This window comes from Oculina patagonica, chromosome 13 (assembly GCF_052425735.1).
Source record: "Oculina patagonica isolate OP01 chromosome 13, crgOcupat, whole genome shotgun sequence".
In the NCBI taxonomy this organism is placed as follows: domain Eukaryota; kingdom Metazoa; phylum Cnidaria; class Anthozoa; order Scleractinia; family Oculinidae; genus Oculina; species Oculina patagonica.
The window spans coordinates 5,502,498-5,522,036 of record NC_135770.1 but is presented as its reverse complement, the minus strand read 5'-3'; the positions used below and the strand labels follow the sequence as shown (position 1 = coordinate 5,522,036).

General features: G+C 38.3%; 3 protein-coding genes across 5 annotated transcripts in view; 1 reads left to right on the top strand and 2 right to left on the bottom strand.

The window, feature by feature from the left end:
- The window catches only part of LOC144636839 (adenosine receptor A3-like), a 103,951-nt gene extending 95,974 nt beyond the window's left edge, over positions 1 to 7,977 (bottom strand). The window contains exon 1 of one of the 2 annotated variants that reach the window (XM_078496048.1): positions 7,047 to 7,977. In XM_078496048.1, coding sequence (XP_078352174.1) covers positions 7,047 to 7,977 — 931 coding nt within the window. Of the gene's footprint in view, positions 1 to 6,487 lie in introns of those variants that run through there. The other variant, XM_078496049.1, reaches the window with a different exon arrangement.
- Positions 7,978 to 11,652: 3,675 nt separating this feature from the next.
- On the top strand, positions 11,653 to 14,562 carry LOC144636853 (UPF0696 protein C11orf68 homolog). Its single transcript, XM_078496065.1, has 2 exons — positions 11,653 to 12,014; positions 14,180 to 14,562. Exons 1-2 carry the CDS (start codon positions 11,740 to 11,742, stop codon positions 14,466 to 14,468), a joined length of 564 nt encoding a protein of 187 aa, XP_078352191.1. The 5' UTR covers positions 11,653 to 11,739; the 3' UTR covers positions 14,469 to 14,562.
- Positions 14,563 to 15,840: 1,278 nt separating this feature from the next.
- Positions 15,841 to 19,539, bottom strand: part of LOC144636805 (putative lipid scramblase CLPTM1) — a 10,943-nt gene continuing 7,244 nt past the window's right edge. Inside the window, exons 9-14 of one of the 2 annotated variants that reach the window (XM_078496005.1) lie at positions 19,526 to 19,539; positions 19,018 to 19,113; positions 17,966 to 18,101; positions 17,361 to 17,528; positions 16,246 to 16,485; positions 15,841 to 16,213 (exon numbers count right to left, since the gene is read on the bottom strand). The exon at positions 19,526 to 19,539 is cut by the window's right edge and continues 177 nt beyond it. In XM_078496005.1, the coding sequence (XP_078352131.1) occupies positions 16,280 to 16,485; positions 17,361 to 17,528; positions 17,966 to 18,101; positions 19,018 to 19,113; positions 19,526 to 19,539 (620 nt within the window). In that variant the 3' untranslated portion in view covers positions 15,841 to 16,213; positions 16,246 to 16,279. Of the gene's footprint in view, positions 16,486 to 17,360; positions 17,529 to 17,965; positions 18,102 to 19,017; positions 19,114 to 19,525 lie in introns of both variants that reach the window. The other variant, XM_078496004.1, reaches the window with a different exon arrangement.

Here is a 19,539-nt window from a genome sequence, read left to right as displayed (position 1 = left end):
TTGTAAAGTACTGTGTTAATTGTAATGTTGGAAATGTAATTTATGGTGTTTTTTAGTTCAAATTGTAATGAGTGTCATGATCATATTCGTTTAAGGGTTCATCAACTGTTAGAAATTAAAGGTTAAGCAAAAGCTAAGAACAGGGTCGTAACCAGGTATATTTTTTCATCGCTGATCCCAAATTTTAGCTCTAAATTTTGATTCCTGATCCCCAAAATGTGGCAACATTTGATCCCTGATTTCATTCTGATCACATTTGATTGGCCGATCCGAATCCCATGACTTGTGATCCGGGATCTCGGGTCCATGATCCCGATCACGAGGCTGTGATCCCGATCCCAAGGCTGTGATCCCTGATCCCATATACCTGGTTACGACCCTGTAAGAAGGTAATCTAACTCATAGGTTTGTCACTCACACAAGCTTGAGTTACCGTAAATGATCTAATAAATGCCCACTCTCAAATAAACGCCCCTTATCTAATAAACGCCTCCTTTGACGTGTAATGTTTGTCTTAGACGCTACTCTCTAATAAACGCCCAGTGGGTAATAGACGCCTCCTAATAATCGCCTTGAATACCAAGGAAACGCTCCATAAAGTAAAATCACACAATTAACTTTAGTTTTTGCTTGACGCGGACATCGAAGAGGCCAACGATGCCACCATGATTGACTCCTATGACGACGAAGACATCGATATCGAACCATGAACGACGTCTCTAGGCTTTGCTAGGGCTTTCCACAAGTTGCTCGGCAACTTTTTGGCAACTTTTCATGTTTCGAGCAACTTTTTCCCCTTCGAGCAACTTTTTTCCTCTCAGCAACTTTTGGCATTTTGAGCAATTTTCAGACCGAAGATCTCCGAAGATTATCCGAGTGTTGTTCAAAGGCCAACGAACGATTCCGAAGATTTACGAAGTTTGACGAAGATTTTCGAGAAACCGAGACGTTTCAACTTTTGGCTCATTCTGCATCAAAACATTACAAAAACTCATCAGCAAACATGACGTCATCATTTTACAAATTTTCCCCTCGATATATTTACCGGTAGATATTTATTTTGCTGTAAAATTGCATAAAACTGCTAAGAAATCTTTGTTTTGTTTAGAAATCTAACCATCAAAGGAAAATAAGCATACATTTAAAGAAATTATCTTGATTAGAAGCAGCGTTTTGGATTTTTTGGAGCAACTTTCGAGCAACTTTTAGTATCCGAGAAGCAACTTTTTTGGATTTTTGAAGCAACTTTTGAGCAACTTTTTGAGAAATTACGGGCAACTTTTTGGGAAATCTCGAGCAACTTGTGGAAAGCCCTAGGCTTTGCATTAGCGCAGATTAAATAAATCTCCCATTTGCACTCTGTTTTCTATCTTTTTCCGCGAGAAAACTACGCATCTTTTTTGTTTTGCTGACGTTGTTACAGAAAATTGTAATAAACACCTCTTTCTAATAAACGCCTCATATCTATTTAACGCCTCCCACAGGACCCCTAAAATTTAATAGACGCCCCGGGCGTTTATTACATCATTTACGGTAGCCTCTAAGACAGTGAGGAAAAAGGTTTGACTTAAGTCAAATTTTCTGCGAGCGAACCAGCCGTTGTAATCTTGATTACTATAACTTTCAATTTATATATATGGCGCTCGAAATTTCGATTTTATTAGTCTTATTCATTTTGTACCGCAATCCCTTGAATTCTGTTTTCATCAGTCTTCGCAGCAGGCAGGAAAACATGGCAACAATCAAGAAGCTGTCTTTCTAGTCCAGTCCCTGAACTCTCTCTTCCACGCGCCCTTATAGGGGTTGAACCCAGGCTCGCCTGGGTTCAGCCCCTATAAAAGGCGCGCGGAAGAGAGAGTTCAGGGACTGGACCGACTGTCTTTCAAGACTAAAATTTTCATCTTAACAGAGACAACGCATCACTTTAGAGGTCCAATTGAAAAGGAATCATTCCATAGACTATGAAGTGTCTTCAAAATCAATTCATGAAGGGCAGAATAGAGACTATTTCACCGCATAAGAAATCTCCTGTGTCAAGGAAAACTTGATCTTTGCAGCCGAATCAAAGATAACAATAGCTTAGGCGGCGGGTTTGTCACATTTTCTTATCTGTAAAGGCCAATCCACAATTTTCTTATTTTTTCGCTTTATAGACTGCACGTGAGCTTCAAACAGCTTTTATGTTAAACATACTCCTATTAAATTGTAGCAGTTGAATTGAAATATAAGTTATTATGTACTTTTCAGCTGTGTTGTTGTGTTTGTTTAGAATTGATTTTAGACAATTTTGTGTTACAATTTTATGACCGCTCAGTGGTGTGAACGTTTAGTTGTGTTATTTCAAGTTTGGTTTAGAAAAAATTATCAATGGCTTTTGCACTCAATATTCCGTGCCATTTTAATTTGGTGCAACTACGATAATAACTGCCTTTATTAAACACGATCGGTTAACAGATGGATTGAAGCACACGCTTTTGACAGGGAATAAACATCTTACTTCTGAATAATTGTATGTTAAAAAAAAGACATTTCGTTTTAGAAAAGTATTAAAATACTCTTCAGTGTTACAAAGAAAATAAATTCAGAGGCATGAAGCTTATGTGTTCTTGTGTACAATAATAATAGAAAATGTGTCGTTTAAATTGCTGGCTTGCAACTGACGTCACAGTGGCCATGCTGGGGGACAAGAACAAAGCGTTGTATTTTCTCTGCAGATTTATGTTTTGGTTCGGTGAGTTGACGCGGTTCGCGGGGAAAAATTATAGACAAATGTATAGAAAATTAAAAACGTAGCTGAATGCTTTCTAGCCCCGTTACATCATTCAAATTTGGTGAATAAAAACTTTGCTTAGTATCTTAACTTAACAATCCATTAGTTGTCCAGAATTCAATTTTTGTAAAAGATATTTGCCGTCGGATTCCCCCCTTTCCTATCGTCAAGATGGCGTCGATAAACGCGATAAGGCCTATCCAATCTATTGGGAGGAATACTCCAAATCGCTTCAATGAACCATGGAAACCAAGACAAGGTCGGGCGATGTGAGCCAGCTGTAGCCCCAGGGGCGGATCCAGGATTTTTCAAAGGGGGGTGGCTGTTTACCAATATTTTTTTCGGGGGGGGGGGGGGGGGGCTTTTAGCCAGTTTTTTGAAAGTGGAAGTGCAAATGAGTTTAGAGGTGAGACCCATATTTAATGGAGCCGAAGGCTCCATTTACCTAGGCGGGTCTGGGGGCATGCCCCCCTCAGAAAATTTTGAAAAGTTGAAGCCACTTAGACGTGATTTCCGCGATTCTGAGCAGCTTTATACAGCTGTCAATTAAGTTATTAAACCACTGTTTTTCCTTGATAATTTGGCAAAATATTCTTTCTTCAACTTACCTTGAGTTATATTTCGGAGAAAAAGTCTAGTTCTTATGAAATGAATAGTGATTGAAATTTAAAGTTTACAGGCCACGAACTTACAGCAAAGAACAGATATGCGTTTCTTGCTCACCCACATGCGTGAAAAATTTTAACCCTTTGCAAAGTGGCCTGGGGACAACTTTGGCGACTTTGCTTGTTTGTGAAATCGCTTCAATGCGAAAAAACGGTACGAGCACTCGCTAAAAAGATGTAAATGGAGAAGAAAATCATTCCAGCAAGGCTAAAACAACTCTCGAAATTTAAGAGGAATCTAATTTTTTTTTAAATTATACACACATGTTTTGTTACATTAAGCCAGAAGTTCGTAAAACAGGCTGTCGAAAATCTCCTATTTTGGAAAAATGGCCTTTCTTAACTTTGAACGGCCGTCTGACTATGAAAGGTGGATGTACATTGTCCTTATTTTCTATTTTAATATGTTTATTTTCATTTTTCTGGTGGATCAAGGGGGGTGGCTAGCCACCCAATCCACCCCCCCTGGATCCGCCCCTGAGCCCGAGTTTAATTTTAACGGCTGAATTTGAACCAATCAAAGGCAGGCGCTCATTAATCATGCTTCTTGTTTCTAGCAAAAGCCGTAGATAAATAGCTTTCGATTCTCTTCCTTAAGAAACGTTTTAAGAAACAGGAAAAAAAGAAACCCAAACAAACAAGAAGCTTGAAGAAGTTTACAATCGGGCGGTTATTGTAAAACCACTCTTTGGCTTGAAAGGCACAGTCTTTCTTAGTTCAGAATTCGAAGCGATTTATAGCTTTTCAAAAACCAAAAACAATCAACCAAAACAAACAAGAAGGCTAAATAAGCCTACAACCGGGCAGTTAATTTTTAACCACTTTTTAAATAGAAAGGCAAGACCTGACAGGCAAAACCTCTAGAAAATGCAGTCAATAAGTTTGGGAGTGAATAGTTTTTTTTTTTTTTTTCAAAAAGGAATTCATTTCACACCAAAACTGACGTATTCGAAAAATTAAGGAAGCTTTAAATCGAGCTCCTGAAGTTTAACTTTAACTATATTTGTTGGTTTTCATGCTAAATCCGTAATAAGACTGTTATTTTCGGGTTGAAACCGAGATCAAACTAGGCTCGAAACCGATTGATCCTGAAAACCAATTTAACCTGCAACATATTTTGCTCGAATAACACAGCTACTGGGCAGCATATAGGAATTCGAAGCAGTCACGCGAGTAATACAAACGCGAAAGGCGAGTAATTGGGTGATTCAAACTCGGTATTAGCAGAATTCGGTAATCACACAAACTGTACATGTGGGTCTTTGCAAGGATTCATGTGTTAACCTTGCATAAATAAAATGCAGGAAGCAGAACAATCCTGTTGGAAGGAAATTAACAGTCAGTCTTTCGTCATCAAAACCATCCATTTGATGCTTTTGACCAATATTTATCATCTAATGTGTTTGACTCCTAGCAGTCTAACAAATACCCGCCCACTTAAGCAGTAAACACATATCGTTGCTCATACAAAATATGGCCGTAAAATTTCCAATGTTGCTGAATGATTATTCAAATCAAAAGTAATGCCTAAATTCTTTTTAGAAATACAATTGTCCCGGGCATTAGCCCTTCGTCGTAGCGAAACGGAAGATTGTTGGTCGAGTGAAAAATTCACCGTCACTCGCTCACTCATTCAATTAATCCTCTTCATGCCCTTGGGCGCATAAGGCCATCGTGTGCGAAAAAAATAAAAGGAAATTAACCTCCCTTGCAAAAATGGACTGAAGAGGTTACCTTGACAACAATTAAAACAAAATTTTTGCCTCCATGATCAAACAGTTAAATATTAGGCTCTTTACAGTGGAAATTAAATAAGACTCCGTGAACACTTTTATTATACTTTGAAAGAGAAAGTAGGGAAAACAGATGACAATTATTCGCAAAAAATAACCTTTGGGCTCCATTACTGTCCATTTGTTTGTATTTCCGCAGTTATAGCTACCATTCGATAGTTTTTTGCAGAAATTTGCATATCAACGATAAATTCAAGTGATCACGGTTTCCTGTTTCATATTGTAACATGACAGTAAAAAGCAACGTAACACTTTGTGATACAAATTAAAACAAAAATGACTTCAAAAGGGTAACTGACATGTAGGACGTTATTCGATACGGACTAATATCCACAAGTTATTTACCGTTGTTACGCCTTTGGTACGTATGCTAAGCAAGAAGGCATAAGGGAAAAACGCGGTGGATCTGGTTTTGGAATTGAAAAAAGAAAGTGTTCTTTTAAGCAACCAATGAGAGAATAACAAAAAAATCCTCGTTTTTAATTTCACTGGCTTGTCATGAACACAAAAAGCCGCGGGTTGCCTCATGTTTTACATAACTTTGGTTACTTGGTATTTGTTGCTTTAGTTTTTATTCTGGGAGATAATTTATCAGCGGAAGGCGATATCATGCTCAACAATATTGAGATTTTTCATCCTTCGTTGCTAGGCTCTCACAACTGTTTTTTTAATTACAAAATTGATAATTCCAAAGCTCATTGATGTGTGCAAGCTTGGCGAAAATGAGCGCGTTGTTAAACTAGGCTTTTGAAGGGAAATCAGCTTTACCTAGTCCGACACTCAATTCAAAACAACGAACTCCGGACTACTTGTTGGTACTGCTTTTTGAATGATGGTCCCAAGTATACTCGTCTCTGGTTTTACAATTCTCTCTCGTTTACGGTTTTTCAGCTCTATTTGTTAGCTATTTTACAGGAAATTATCTTAGAGTGCTAAATTTAGCTAGGTTTACCATGCCACTTCTAGAATCGAATTTCTAGGCTCAGAACCAACAAAGGTTTTGACCCACTGTCGTTCTGTGTACATGTGGCCCCCTGATCTTGAGTCCATGTCGTATTCTTCTTTCCTCTTGCACAGCAATGAGATCTGGTACTTCACTAACAGCAACAACTGCAACCACATAATCACCATCATGTTCTGTGACTTGCAGCCAATTCTCGATTTTCTGTTATTAGATTATCATGTGAGTCCTCGTGAAACATGGAACAAAGAGGTTGAACAAATATGGCAGAGCTCGTGCTATGTAAATCATGTGTCTTTTGCGGTTTCACTGCGCACCGCTCTTTGCCTCATAGGAAGATATCTGTCCACCAAATGTCTCCACCACCGAGTGTTCATTAAATTGTAACAAAAACAAAACAAATACTACAACATAGCTGACAAGTACATTATACATACATGTAGTCTTTTATTCCCTTTCTTTATATTCTAATTCTTGTGTCAAACACCAGCTGAGGTACGCGATAACTAAATTCAGGCGTCGTGCGGGAACGCGTCATTAAAGTCTTTCGTAGCCACCCATTTTCGGTTTTTGAGGTAGAAGTACTGCCTTTTAATTTCGTTTTATTTCAGTTCTTATGAATTGAATGCTGTTTTACATGATTATCGTGTGGAAATCTGATGTTCCCGAAATTTGGTCGATCTTTCATTTAACTGTTCAGTTGCACAAGGACTTCTCAATTAATGGAGCAGATTACGCCATCAAAGTGCCACACTTAAACTACAATTTTGTTTTAAAACATCTGTATCCATCTTAGTTGTTAGCTTTACTTTATGAACAATAAATGTATAACTCGACAGTGAACTAACTCGATAAACAGGAAAATGCTTCTCTGATGGTCTGCTTTACTGCTTGTCTAACTTCGCTGATCTTCCAACAATAAAGAAACGGGTTTATCGACGAGTTGAAGTAAACTAAAGTTACTGTAGACAAGAAAATAATAAACGTAGTAGGAGATTCGATATTATTACCAAATAGGACTACCACAATGCCATATGGTAAATAACAAGCCGATAATGTGCACTGCACCCACAGTGCACTGGACACTGCCTTCTTGTATCGCGCTTTGTTCAGTGGATTTATTTGGCTCGGTTGGTCTTGTTGAACATGGCCCTGTACTTGGTGATGACGGAGTGTAAGGAAAATCTTAGAATACGAGACCATTGAGGTTACCATACATAGCGGTATAACTATATAGCCATACCAAAGGGTTATAAGGCGATTTTTGACGTACAAGTCAGATGTCGCAAGGAAAGTAGACATAACCCAAAAGATTACTAAAATCATATATATTCGCTTTACAGTTACAACCTGTCTGTATCTCAGCCCTAACGACAGGGCGAGAAGTCTGTCCACGCTTATTGCAGTCAGTGTTAACAAAGACACTGAAGATAAGGCATAGCCGGCTGTAAAACTGGAGACATACGCGTAACGGCAAAGATTCCATTCTTTGTGAACCAGCGAAATCATAAAGACAATACCGAGAGGCTGCACAATAAGACCAACGCCGAGATCAGTTGTTGCCAGACAGCGATACAAGAGTTTGGACGGCGGATGAAGAGAAGACTCCTTGTGAAGGGCAACCAAGATGAGAGCATTCCCGAGAACGGCAGCAATGGATAGAACAACGTTGAATGCTGAAAGGTATATTAAATGTTTGTGTATTCCAATTGTCAAACCCTCCGTGCAATAAAGTTGTTGAAATGTTTCAGTCTGCTTTCCTTCTCCAGTAAAGTTTGACATCGCCATTATGTAAATATCTGTAATTTCAACGCCAGATATTTCATATATTTATCCACCCATGTACACAAAAGCTTCATGCTCTGAATTAACATGTTGATTTTATAACACTATACAATATTAACACCTGCGAATTCGACTTCAGTTTCACATTTAAATACGTCAAATTCTACTGCAAATTACCAGAAAAAATAATTAAAAAGATGATTATCAGTTTCTCTCGAATGTGTGTGTAATAAATCACCTGTCACCCTACTTGAAAGAGTTCATTTTACAGTTGAATCTTGATAATTCGAACTGTCAGGGGAAATCGAAAAGGTTTGAATAATCGGGTCGGTTTGAGTTATCGAGGGGAAAATAAGTAAGAAAATGACCTGCAAGGGAATCGTAAAAGGTTCGAATTATTGGGCGAGTTAACGAGGATGGGAGTCATTGCGAGTTAACTGTATCTTGGATATGTAAATTTCCGCAGAAAACCAACATTGAAAAATTAGTTTTTGCTATTATGCGTTTTATTTAATAAATGTAAAGTTTGTTAAATAGAGAGCATAAACAAACAGAGAAAATTACTTTTTGCCATTTTATTTTTTATTTTAATATGCTAAGTTTGTTTCATGTGTAGCACAAACAATCTTCGTCGTTCTTTCTCTTTCGCGACAGGAGGGAAAATCTTCAGCTTTAAAGCCATGCAATAATTTTAAATCAATGAAGAGTGAAAAAAGGAGATATTCAGTTGGGGTTTTTAATTAATTACAATTACTTTGAAAGTTTAATAATTAATAGTCTTCACAGTTCCGTATTCCAACTGCAATTAAGAAACTTTAGTCTGGGAAGTTCTTTCACTAAGCCTGTGTTACTGTGGGCTTATTCTTGGTTTTGATGTGACGTCATTAAAATCCATAATCGCAAACCCCTGATCAGCTGAGTTTTTATCCTGCACTTGATGCTATTTGACGTCCTTAATATAGATCTTGTTAAAGGTTTTTAGCTCGAGAGCATCTACCGTCTTTAAGATGTAGCATTTTGAATTTCGCAGTTTCACGCCACACGACATCAAAAAGATGGCCGCCAGAAGGCTGTCACGTACTAATCATGTTGTCGTAAGTCTAATAGAATGCTGGGTTTTCTAAAAAGAAACTGCTCGCGTGACCTCAATAAAGAGTCCCTGAAGCTGCTTTACATCTCTCTTGTGCGTTCTAACCTCACAGTTTTGGGCGCCGCAGTCTCCTACATTAATACCGGAAGTAGAAAATATTCAAAGGAGAGTTACACGTTTTATTTGCAAGAACTCCGAGCTATCATACAAGGACAGACTCTTGATCCTTAACTTCCTACCCATCAAAAAATTGCTATATTTAGAGAGGAAGCCACATCAGCGCTAGCTGGTTTTCATGCGGGTCCTCTGTCCAGGTCAACTACTGGCTTAAGCTCGATTTCCAACCGTTTTGTGAGCCCGCGTTCCTTGCCCCACACCATCATTGGGAGGAGGAGGATGACGCACCGGACTCCCAGAACGACTGGAAATCGAGCCTACTACTGGCTAGAATATCTTGATATAATAGTTTTCTATAAATGTAACTCTGGACTTATTGATATTAATCTAGATAACTTCGTTCAATTTTATAGTGGGCGTTCCCGTCGGGGATCCTCTGGGCTGTTTCCGTAATAACAAAACTACGAAGTCATCTCTTGTCCGCAATTCCTTCTTCGTACGTATAACCAGTCTATGGAACGCAATACCGATCGCAATAAGATCAGAAGTGAGGTTAGCATCCTTTAAGAATAAGTTAAAATCGTACTTTAATGAAAGACTACGCTCAGTATTCCATCACGATGACATCCGTACGTATAAATTAGTTTGTCCAAAGTGCCGCCGTGTAAATACTGTTGTACGTTGTTCTTGTTAGCTCTTTTTTTTTTTGGAATATTTATTTCTTTTTGTTTTCATTGTTATTTATATTGGGGTTCTAGGGAATGGGACATAGATTTTTTAGGGGGATGATGTGGTGGTGGGTCCACCTTGTAGAGGACTTAAAGTTCGTTTGTGAACTCACCTGCCGTAGGGCGAATTTGTAAAAATAAATAAATAAATTTTTAACGATCTGAACAGTTAAGGTGTTGCAAGAAGTGTTTACGTGAATGTTTACTTGTTCATGAGGGTGAACTGATCGCAGAAGTGAATGCCAGATGTTTTCATTGATTTCCGACCGCCATGTTGGTGCCCCTCCGCTTGGGCACCAAATGGCGTTTCCATACTGTGCTCTCTAAACTTATGTGGAACATTTTGACAGATAACTCGAGTATGGAATACCGTACATAACTGAGACTTGGATAAGTAGACTATCTAATAATTTTCTGCAACCTGTAATGTTCTTAATTTGTTTTACTCAAAATCTTTAGATTTTTAAAAATTTTTTGCTGCCTTTCTCGATTATGCTAGCATTTTTTTGCGGCATTTTGGGGGAAAACGAGCATTTTTTTTCGTTTTTCTTGAAAAAGAATTGCTAGCATTTTCTGTCATTTTTCATGACTGTTATCCAGCTTTCAGCACTCAGAACTCTGAAGGATAACTACCTTTGTGAAACGACTTAGAAGTGTGGTACAGCGATGTCGGGCAACCGAGTGTGCGCAGTAGCAATCAAATGGTTGCCTGGGGCATAGTGGATAGCTTGACAAAGTTCTTGTTTACTTCTGTCTAAGCAACTATAACCATTAAAAAAGGTCTCTGTTACGCATTTTATGCATTGTACGGCATATTTGCATCTTGCCCGATCCTTTGAAGTTGGCCGGGCTTCATAACCATTTTCCTCTATTAACAATGCTAAAGGGAAAGGGAAAACAGTGATAACGGCTACCGGTCTGGCAAAAGTGAGGTTTTGCGAATTATACTTAATATTAAAAGAATCCCAATTATTCTGAGATGATTTGCCACTTGTTTGCTGTTCAGTGCAGTAAACTCTGCCAAATTTTCCACTTGATATTACAAGCAGCCGATATATTTCTCAGAGAAACAACAACAACATACGCTTTATTACCAAAAGAATAAGTAAGATTTACCGGCGATGTGAAACATCAAACGCAAAATCCGCCTCTGTTCGCATTCTGCACGCGTGAATTTGATATCAAAACCTTTCCGAGAAAAACAAAGCTTTGGGTCGGCGTCTTTCTGACGGCTTGATTGACACAGAGTTGCTCCGTTTCCCGACACCGCTATGTTTTCAAAGAAGAGTGCCGACTCCCCCCCCCCCCCCCCCCCCCCCCCGCATTCTACACGCGTAAATTTTATATCAAAACCTTTCCGAGAAAAACAAAGCTTTGGGTCGGCGTCTTCTGACGGCTTGATTGACACAGATTTGCTCCGTTTCCCGACACCGCTATGTCTTTAAAGAAGAGTGCCGACTTCCCCCCCCCCCCCCGCACCCCCTGTTTTCAACACAATCGGGTTTTTGTTTTAGTGGTGTAGCAGGTCTCGAGAGCTTGTAAATTCTATTTAATTCTACTATTCCTCTGGTGTAGCAAGGGGGGCCGAACACTTGGCGATGCCTGGCACTTTTTGGTATCATAATCATCGCCGAAAATTGGACGTCACATCCGGTCATATTGCGAGCCATTCATGCGTGACCAGGAGCCCATGGCGTGACCCAATTTCTCAGAAATGTTATTTTCGTTCCCAGGGCCTTCGTTGGCCCCCATCGGACGCGACTATCGGACGCATCAAAACGCAGACTGCAGCTCAGATTCAGACGTTAGGAAAGAGCCAAGGAAAACAGGATGGGCACGATTTTGTTTAAGGGTGACATACCTCTTGAAGAATTTCTTGCTCAGAATAAGCCGTCTTCGATTGACATTTCCCGCAATAAGTGGGTTCAAGTAAAAAATCCCAACTGTCAGTCTGAAAGGAATCCGCAAACAAAAGCCTTATGCAAAGAATGGCAAGAGAGGTTAACCAAGCCTGCTTCGGAGGGACGGATAAACTACGATTTTGTCAAAGATTTGGCAGGAAAATATAACTACAAGACAGGCAAATGGCTAGTCTACTTACCACGGTAGGGAAACGTATCTTAATGTAATCTTCAAATGTCGAAAATCGGACTGCATAGAAATCTGCCGGGCACGTGCAGTGTTCAGCTTAAGTGTTACTTTTGCATGCTTTTCAGTATTTCTAAAGTTGCATATTTCCCTCATATTTCAAGAAAGAAGTAGAAGACGTTTGAAATCATTTGGGTCCATTTGTATGCCGTGCAAGACGACTTACCAAATAGACAACACTCGAAACACGCGAAGTCCGCGAAAGTTTGTTGTTTTGGCGCCAAAACCATTGAAATCGGTCGCGGTTTCAGTATTAGTCGCCGTGCTTATCATCGCTACTTCAATTTCATTATTCGATTTTGCAAATTATGATTTTTCGAAACTTTGATTTTAACAATCAAAAGTTAAACTGAGTATTCGAAATACATACATACATACATACTTTCGTGCTAATTTATAAAGGAAATATCGACACGAAGCTTAAGCTTCATGCTGTGGTTTCAAATCCAGAAATATGGCTTAATTTTTCCATGTGTTCCAGATTGCGGCCGTCGGAGTTTTAATATTTAAGCATGTTTCTCCAAGGTCTTTTAAATTATCCCGATCAGAGTGCTGTCGTATCCAAACTCTATTTCTTTAATTTATGCAACTAAGCCGCTGCTCCAATGTTGCATAATTTATGCAACTCTGCCAAACTAAATTTCACTAGAGCTTAATATTGTTGACTGTATCGGACTGTAACAAACTCCACTGCCTTGTTGAGGCAGTGGAGTTGTTGTTGAAGTTATTAAAAAATAACCAGTTGGTTGGAATGGTTGCACATTTGAATCATGTGTTGTTATATTACCGTATTTACTCGAATAAGCGCCGCGGCGCTTATTAAATTTTTCGCGTCTCAGGTGCGGCACTTATTCGACGGCGGCGCTTATTCAAAATTTGGACGCCTCAATAATCTTCTCTTTTACAGTTATTGAAAAGAGCGTCTTTTGATTGTCAGTATTTGTCTCTTGCTGAGACAGAAGTGGCGCTAGCTGTCCTGGCAAAGGTTGGCGGCCTTCGCAACATTTACAGAACTACGTATTGTTAGAGTGTTAATGGGAGAGCGAAAAAAACAATCGCTCATAACTGCAAAACATCGCTTTTGATATATGCAAAGAAATGTTCAAGCTTGTCTTAGAGTTGCTTTGTAGTGCCGTTTTAAGTTAAACGAAATTCTTCAAATAAGCGCTGTATCGAGACTGCGGCGCTTATTCGGGGGCGGCGCTTATTAACTATTTTGTCCTAAATGCGGCGCTTATTCGAGGGCGGCGCTTATTCGGGGGCGGCGCTTATTCGGGGGCGGCGCTTATTCGAGTAAATACGGTAGTCACATGTGTGACTTTTTCAAGTACAGAACTAGCAATGAATAAAAGTCACTTTAGACCCAGTTCTAAAACTGCTCCTCACATGTGTTGAACCAGAGTTGAACTTTTAAGTATCATGCTTTATGAACAAAGTGTGTTTTGTATATTTGCAATATGGTTCATGCTTTGTGATTCTTCAACCAATATTGCCCTATTTTCTAGTGAAAATACCTGTTGCTACTTTTAAACTCTTTTGCCATTTACCAACAAAAAGTGCCACAGGTACTGTGCTCATGAAACCGGGGGGGGGGGGGGGTACCCAAAAAAGTTTTGTATGGGGAGGCTCCGCCCCAAACTCTTACCCCTTACCCTTTTATATACCATTTTGACAGAAATTGAACCCCTTTTGTATACCTTTTAATGAAAAAAGGTACCCCTTTTCATATACCTAAAAGTCATGGTATAGACTTAAAATATGACATTTTCTTGTCATTTTCAAGTAGCGCTTAATAAATTGAAATAATACAGCCATAAATTGCATCTGGTCGAAATATTTTAATTAAAGGCCCTTTCAAAAACCAAAATGACAGATTTCAATACCCTTTCGTATACCTAAAGTTGTGAAATCCCTACCCTTTTATATACCTGAAGTCTGAAAAAGGTACCCCTTTTGGGCGGAGCCTCCCCATATAGGCCATTATAGCGAGTACCCCCCCCCCCCCGGGGGGGGGGGCAAATAGAAAACCAACCAGATTTGCAGATTTTGTAGTGGATGAAATTAAAGACAATTCTGCGATTATTTGCAATAATAATTATTTGTTGGTCTTATATCCTCACAGTGCAGAAATTGATGCTGCGTGGGAATCTATTGCCAAAGCAGTGGTCAGTGGCAGCCTGGGACATTGTGCTAAGGTTAGCACATGTGATCCTAAGAATTCATCACATGTGATATGTGTCTATACAGAAGACTTCACTAATGAAGCCGAAGTGAGGGCTGCCGAGTGGAAACTCAGAGAACTGGGAATTACAGTAACCATGCACTACAAACCAGATGTGTACACAACCTTAAATATATACAGCAAGAATAAATGGGGACTAAAGGCTTCAGTCTATTCTAGTTTTAAATGAGAACTGAAATGGAGAACAGTGTTTCTTGGGCTGAATTAAGCCTACATATCTGGATGCTATTTGGAATTCCAGATACAGCAACTTTGTAGCTAGTATTGTTTATTTACATGTGCTATTGTTACTTTTTGAAAACCACTATTTTAAGTCACTGCAATTTGATGGAATCAAAAGGTGATTAGGAATCAAAAGGTAATTAGTTAATTAATTAACTAATTAATTAGGAAACTGAAAGAAGATAGATCCTCACTACTGAGGCTATTGTTTTTTATTGTAAATTATAGCCAATTTAAACATTTGATAATTAAAGTTTAACCTCAACTTAGATCTACTTGTAAATTTTAGCAGTTTTAGTTTATCTTCTTTTCAAGTAATTTCATGTAAAGTAAAAAGGAAAGGGGTTAGGCTAATCAAAGAACAAACAATTATTGCATAAGGTTGGCAATGTATTGTGATTAGTCAGAGGCAAGCAATCAATCATTTATGTGCGGGTCACTTGTAATCTAACGAATTACAATATTTGATGACCCAGTGGTTTCTGGGGAAATTATATCCATAATATCATAGGTGACAAATTACTCCTTAATTTTGGCGCGAAAATTCAACATTAATTTATAATTTCACATGTGAAATTATAAAATTGCCATGGCAACGTAGTAAGCGGCAAGATGGCGTCCGGAATAAAAGACGTTTTAAGGTTTAAACTTTGTACATTTTCGCTTGAATTTTATCTTAGCCAGCTAGCCTTGGCCATGTACTAAAACTTTTGATGATATTTTATATTTCAAAACGTCAAAACGACTTAAGCAAAATGTATGCTTTCAACTTTTCAAAGCTCAGAGTTCGCGATGCAATGTACCAGTCAAAAACATCTAAGATTGCAAACGTAATTTGTCACCTATGATATTAAAATGTAAACAAATGGTATACTCGTGAAATTAGAAAATAATTTCACTTGCATTTTGTCAAAATTCTAATAATTTCTCTCGCCTAAAGGCTCGGGAAATTATAAGAATTTTGACAAAACGCGCGTGAAATTATTTCCTAATTTCACTCGTCACCATTTGATTACCCATACTCATTAACTTTCACTTATGTAATTCACTAATGTATGGTTGCTTGAAAGTAATGGTTGCTCAGATTTGTAATCAGTTAGTCCAATTTTACTTATTGTTCTTTATATTTATGATAAAATCAAATGGTTGTTGTTGTTGTTGTTGTAGTTGTAACATGTCAATCACTAATAAAAGAAACCTAGTCATCTGAGCTGACAGCAAAAGCTTCAGTTCCCCCTACCCAGGTAAAAAAATACCCCCTACCCAGGTATCAGTATCAACAATAAACTTGTTGGAAGATAACAACAACAACAACATAATTTGCCACTTGTACATCAATTTTATTTTATTTTTTGGTTTCCTCAAAGTCAGTAAAATGATTAAATTATTATTACTTGCAATTCAACCCCAATGTAAAGACCATCAGGTACAACAAAACTGAAGCTTGTGGAACCAGCCATTTCACACTAAACTTGGTTAGACATACCCTGTACTGGTTATTAAAATAAAGTAGAATATACACATACATTCACATGCCCTGTATGAAGTCTAGAGATCCAGCCAATTATTTTTTAAGATTCGATTATATTGGCATTCATGTATAATTGGGCAAAGTTGAATACAATGTTACACTTCAAGCACTGCAGGAAAAACAATGAAATATAAATAACATTGCCACGTGACTGTGATCTGCTTAATTACAATGTATGAAATAAGTCTTACACTTTTAAATCTGCCACATGCCAAAAATTTGTACACTTAATCATTCTTCTTGTCAGACACCACCTCGGCATCAGGAGTTGCCGCACCATTTTCAATAGGCTTAGTTTCTTCTGATTGTTGCGTGCTGGGATCTGCTGTGTCCGTGCCATCAGCAGGTTCACCAGTCAGGCCAAATTCATTCACACGTTTAGGATCAATTGGGTAGATCCATCGCTGATACAGGTAGATGAAGAAAATAATATCTGCAACAAAACACATCACAGTTAAGCTCTAACCCAGAACTTATTTACCACCTCTCAGAGGCCGAGCGGCCCATGCAGCCGGGCTTAATTTGAATTCTGTAGCACAAAACGATTTCTTCGCATGGAAAGGCTGCTAGTCTATCACAGGTTAGTTACCCAACGAATTGTGCTATGAAGCCCTGACAATTCGCTGGCATTTATTTTATATAGCTGGACTTTTCAAAACGTGGTTCATGTCAAACCCAGCACATTCACTGCAACTCGACTCAAAATACTGTACTTTTCTTTTTACGAAAAAGTTGTCAATATGAAATTGAAAGGAACATCAGTCTTTATTTCTCCTTCACTCTCTTATCTTCCTCCTTTTCCTTTTAGTTGCCTTTTTCTGTTTTGGTTTGATTTGTAAACTTATTGAAGTCATAAAACAAGGTCTTTAACTTCACCTTACTTGGTACAAACAGACCCAAAAATTTTATGAGCCACATCAGAAAAACAGCAATACATGTATTAATATAACTAGGTTGAAAGGGGCACTATTAGAGTAAAGAACACATTAAAAATAATTACTCTCGGCAGAGTTAAAACCCAGATATCTCGATCCATCCAGGTTCAATGTGCAAACCTTTTTAGGCCACTGCGTGTCCAAAATGAGTAGGGGGGGGGGGGAGGGCGACCAGTGTACTTACCTGACAAAAATACTGGCAGGATGCCTGAGATGGTCTAGCATCCCATCCATGGGGAGGAGGGGGGAGTAGAAACACTCCTAGTTGATCCACGCTATAGCAAATGGAGCTAAGTGCAACTGCTTCATGAGATGCTTGGCTAAGAAATGTCTTTATTTATCATTTTTTTTTTTTAAAGTAAAACACACGTACCATCTCTAAAACATCCAATCCTGTACAAAGTTGGCATTTTGATGACAAAAGCGAAGAGGTCATCAATGAAGGTGTTAAGAGCCTTGTAAGTCATCATACGCCATGGAAGGTGAGCCACAGACTTCATTTTATAGTTGATGAAAAGCTGCGGCGTCATCATGATGAAACCTGTAGAAACATCATTATTGTACTTAACTTAATAATAATTATTTATGGGAGATGGTCACTTAAATATCTAAGCATTTTTGCCTGTATTTTAAGCTCAATCAACCCAATCACTCTGCTTTGAGTATCTTTGGGAAGCTCTTTTCCTCCTCCAGAGCTTGAGCATAAGTGATGCCTTTTCTGGCTAAGGTGATGAAAGGTCCACGCTCATCAAGGCTGTTGCAAAGAAAGTCTAAACAGAATTAAATTTTAAGCCTGCAAACACACTACAAGTTGCTTAGAGTGGAGGTAAATGCGGGGGAATCTTTTTAAATGACAATGGCACAAAACCGTTTTTGTTGATATTCCCCCATAATGAACTTCACGGTAAGCAAGATCCAGTCCAATCCTGAGAATAGAAATACGGTAGTACATGTATATAATACTTCATATGAACTCACCAAATGTCAAAAGAAAGCCATACAACATGCTAAGAACCCAAGAGTACCATCCTTTGTGCTCGACGTAAAGCAGTGAATATACAGCATAACAAATTAACAAAGGAAACAATGCCCAGGACAAATACTTGAATGCCAACTGAAAAAAAAAAGGTACATGTAAGTCATAAAAAAAAAACACGAGTTCAGCTACAAGTAAATGACAAAATTAGTTAGAAGCTTAGTTAAAATGGGTGCAAGGTGTGGTACCCAATGAATATGCATACTGCATCAGGTGTAAGGTCCAGATGTCATAGTTTGAGCTTGGTCATGTAATTACCGGTACATCTATGTTGTACTCTTACTCTAATTACAGTATATAGCACCTCTCTTGACTCAAGTACATTATAATAATTAGCCATGTTCAAAACGAGCAGGGGACTGGGTACAAATATTCAATATCGATTGCACTGAAAAACTGGGCCCGTCATCTGAAAGAGCATCCAAAAATTAGTAACTCAACCAAATTTGAGAGTTATTGGTTTAAACGCAAAGGCATGGAACTCTTTTAAAAATAGTTAAAATAAGAGAGCTTTGTATGGCTGGATGGACAGCTGTCCCTCCAATCCATATATACTAAGCTCTCTTATTTTAGCAATTTCTAAAAGTGAACCATACCTATGCGTTTAAACCAATAACTCTCAAATTTGGTTGAGTTACTAATTTTTGGATGCTCTTTCAGATGACGCGCCCAGTTTTTCAGTGTAACCGATATTGAAAATTCGTACCCAGTCCCCTGCTCGTTTTGAACATGGCTAATTATGAGTAAAAACAAATTGAGTGGTACATGTAGTTTGCTGGCAGTTAAATTTACCATTATGGAAGCTACAACCTCTCGCCTGGTTTCTCATCTCGTGAAACAAGATTCCAGTGATGAGATAATCACTGAAGCAGCAATTTTGGAATAAATTACGAGCAACGGTCTTGAGAGAAATTGATTACACAACTCTCGCAACATGTTTGTCACAGGTTTGTTACGAGCAATTACAGTGTATGAAATGAACACTTCTTCTCACCATGTCATATTGTTTTGTTTCAGACTCTACATAAGTTTCTTTGTCAGCAAAGCGTATTCTTGGTATCACACCAAACCAAGGGTTTTCTCTATCCAACTACAAATAAGCAAAACAATAAATAACACAGTTAACACAAGGATAACAATATTATTATAGGACAAGTTGAAAGTGAAAACAACTTAAGATTCTAGCTGTAGCATTGCTTTAGAACTGAATGTTTGAATTTCTCCGGCTGTTATTGCATTAAACAAATTGATTCCATTTTCTGTGGGTCTGCTCAGTTTTAGAAAACAGTATACATGTACAGTAAATATGTAGATATTTAATATAGATCACAGAAAAATGTTGAAACTACATGTAGACTTCATCTAGAGGGCCTTTTTTTGTTCTTATCCTATTCAGCAGACATCATCTGTGATCTACATAATGTACAGCTGTACAACTGAACCGATGCAACAAAATGAACTGTCTGTTAATTTAATGATACAGTAGGCTCGGGTCTTCTTACCTTAATGTCAACAG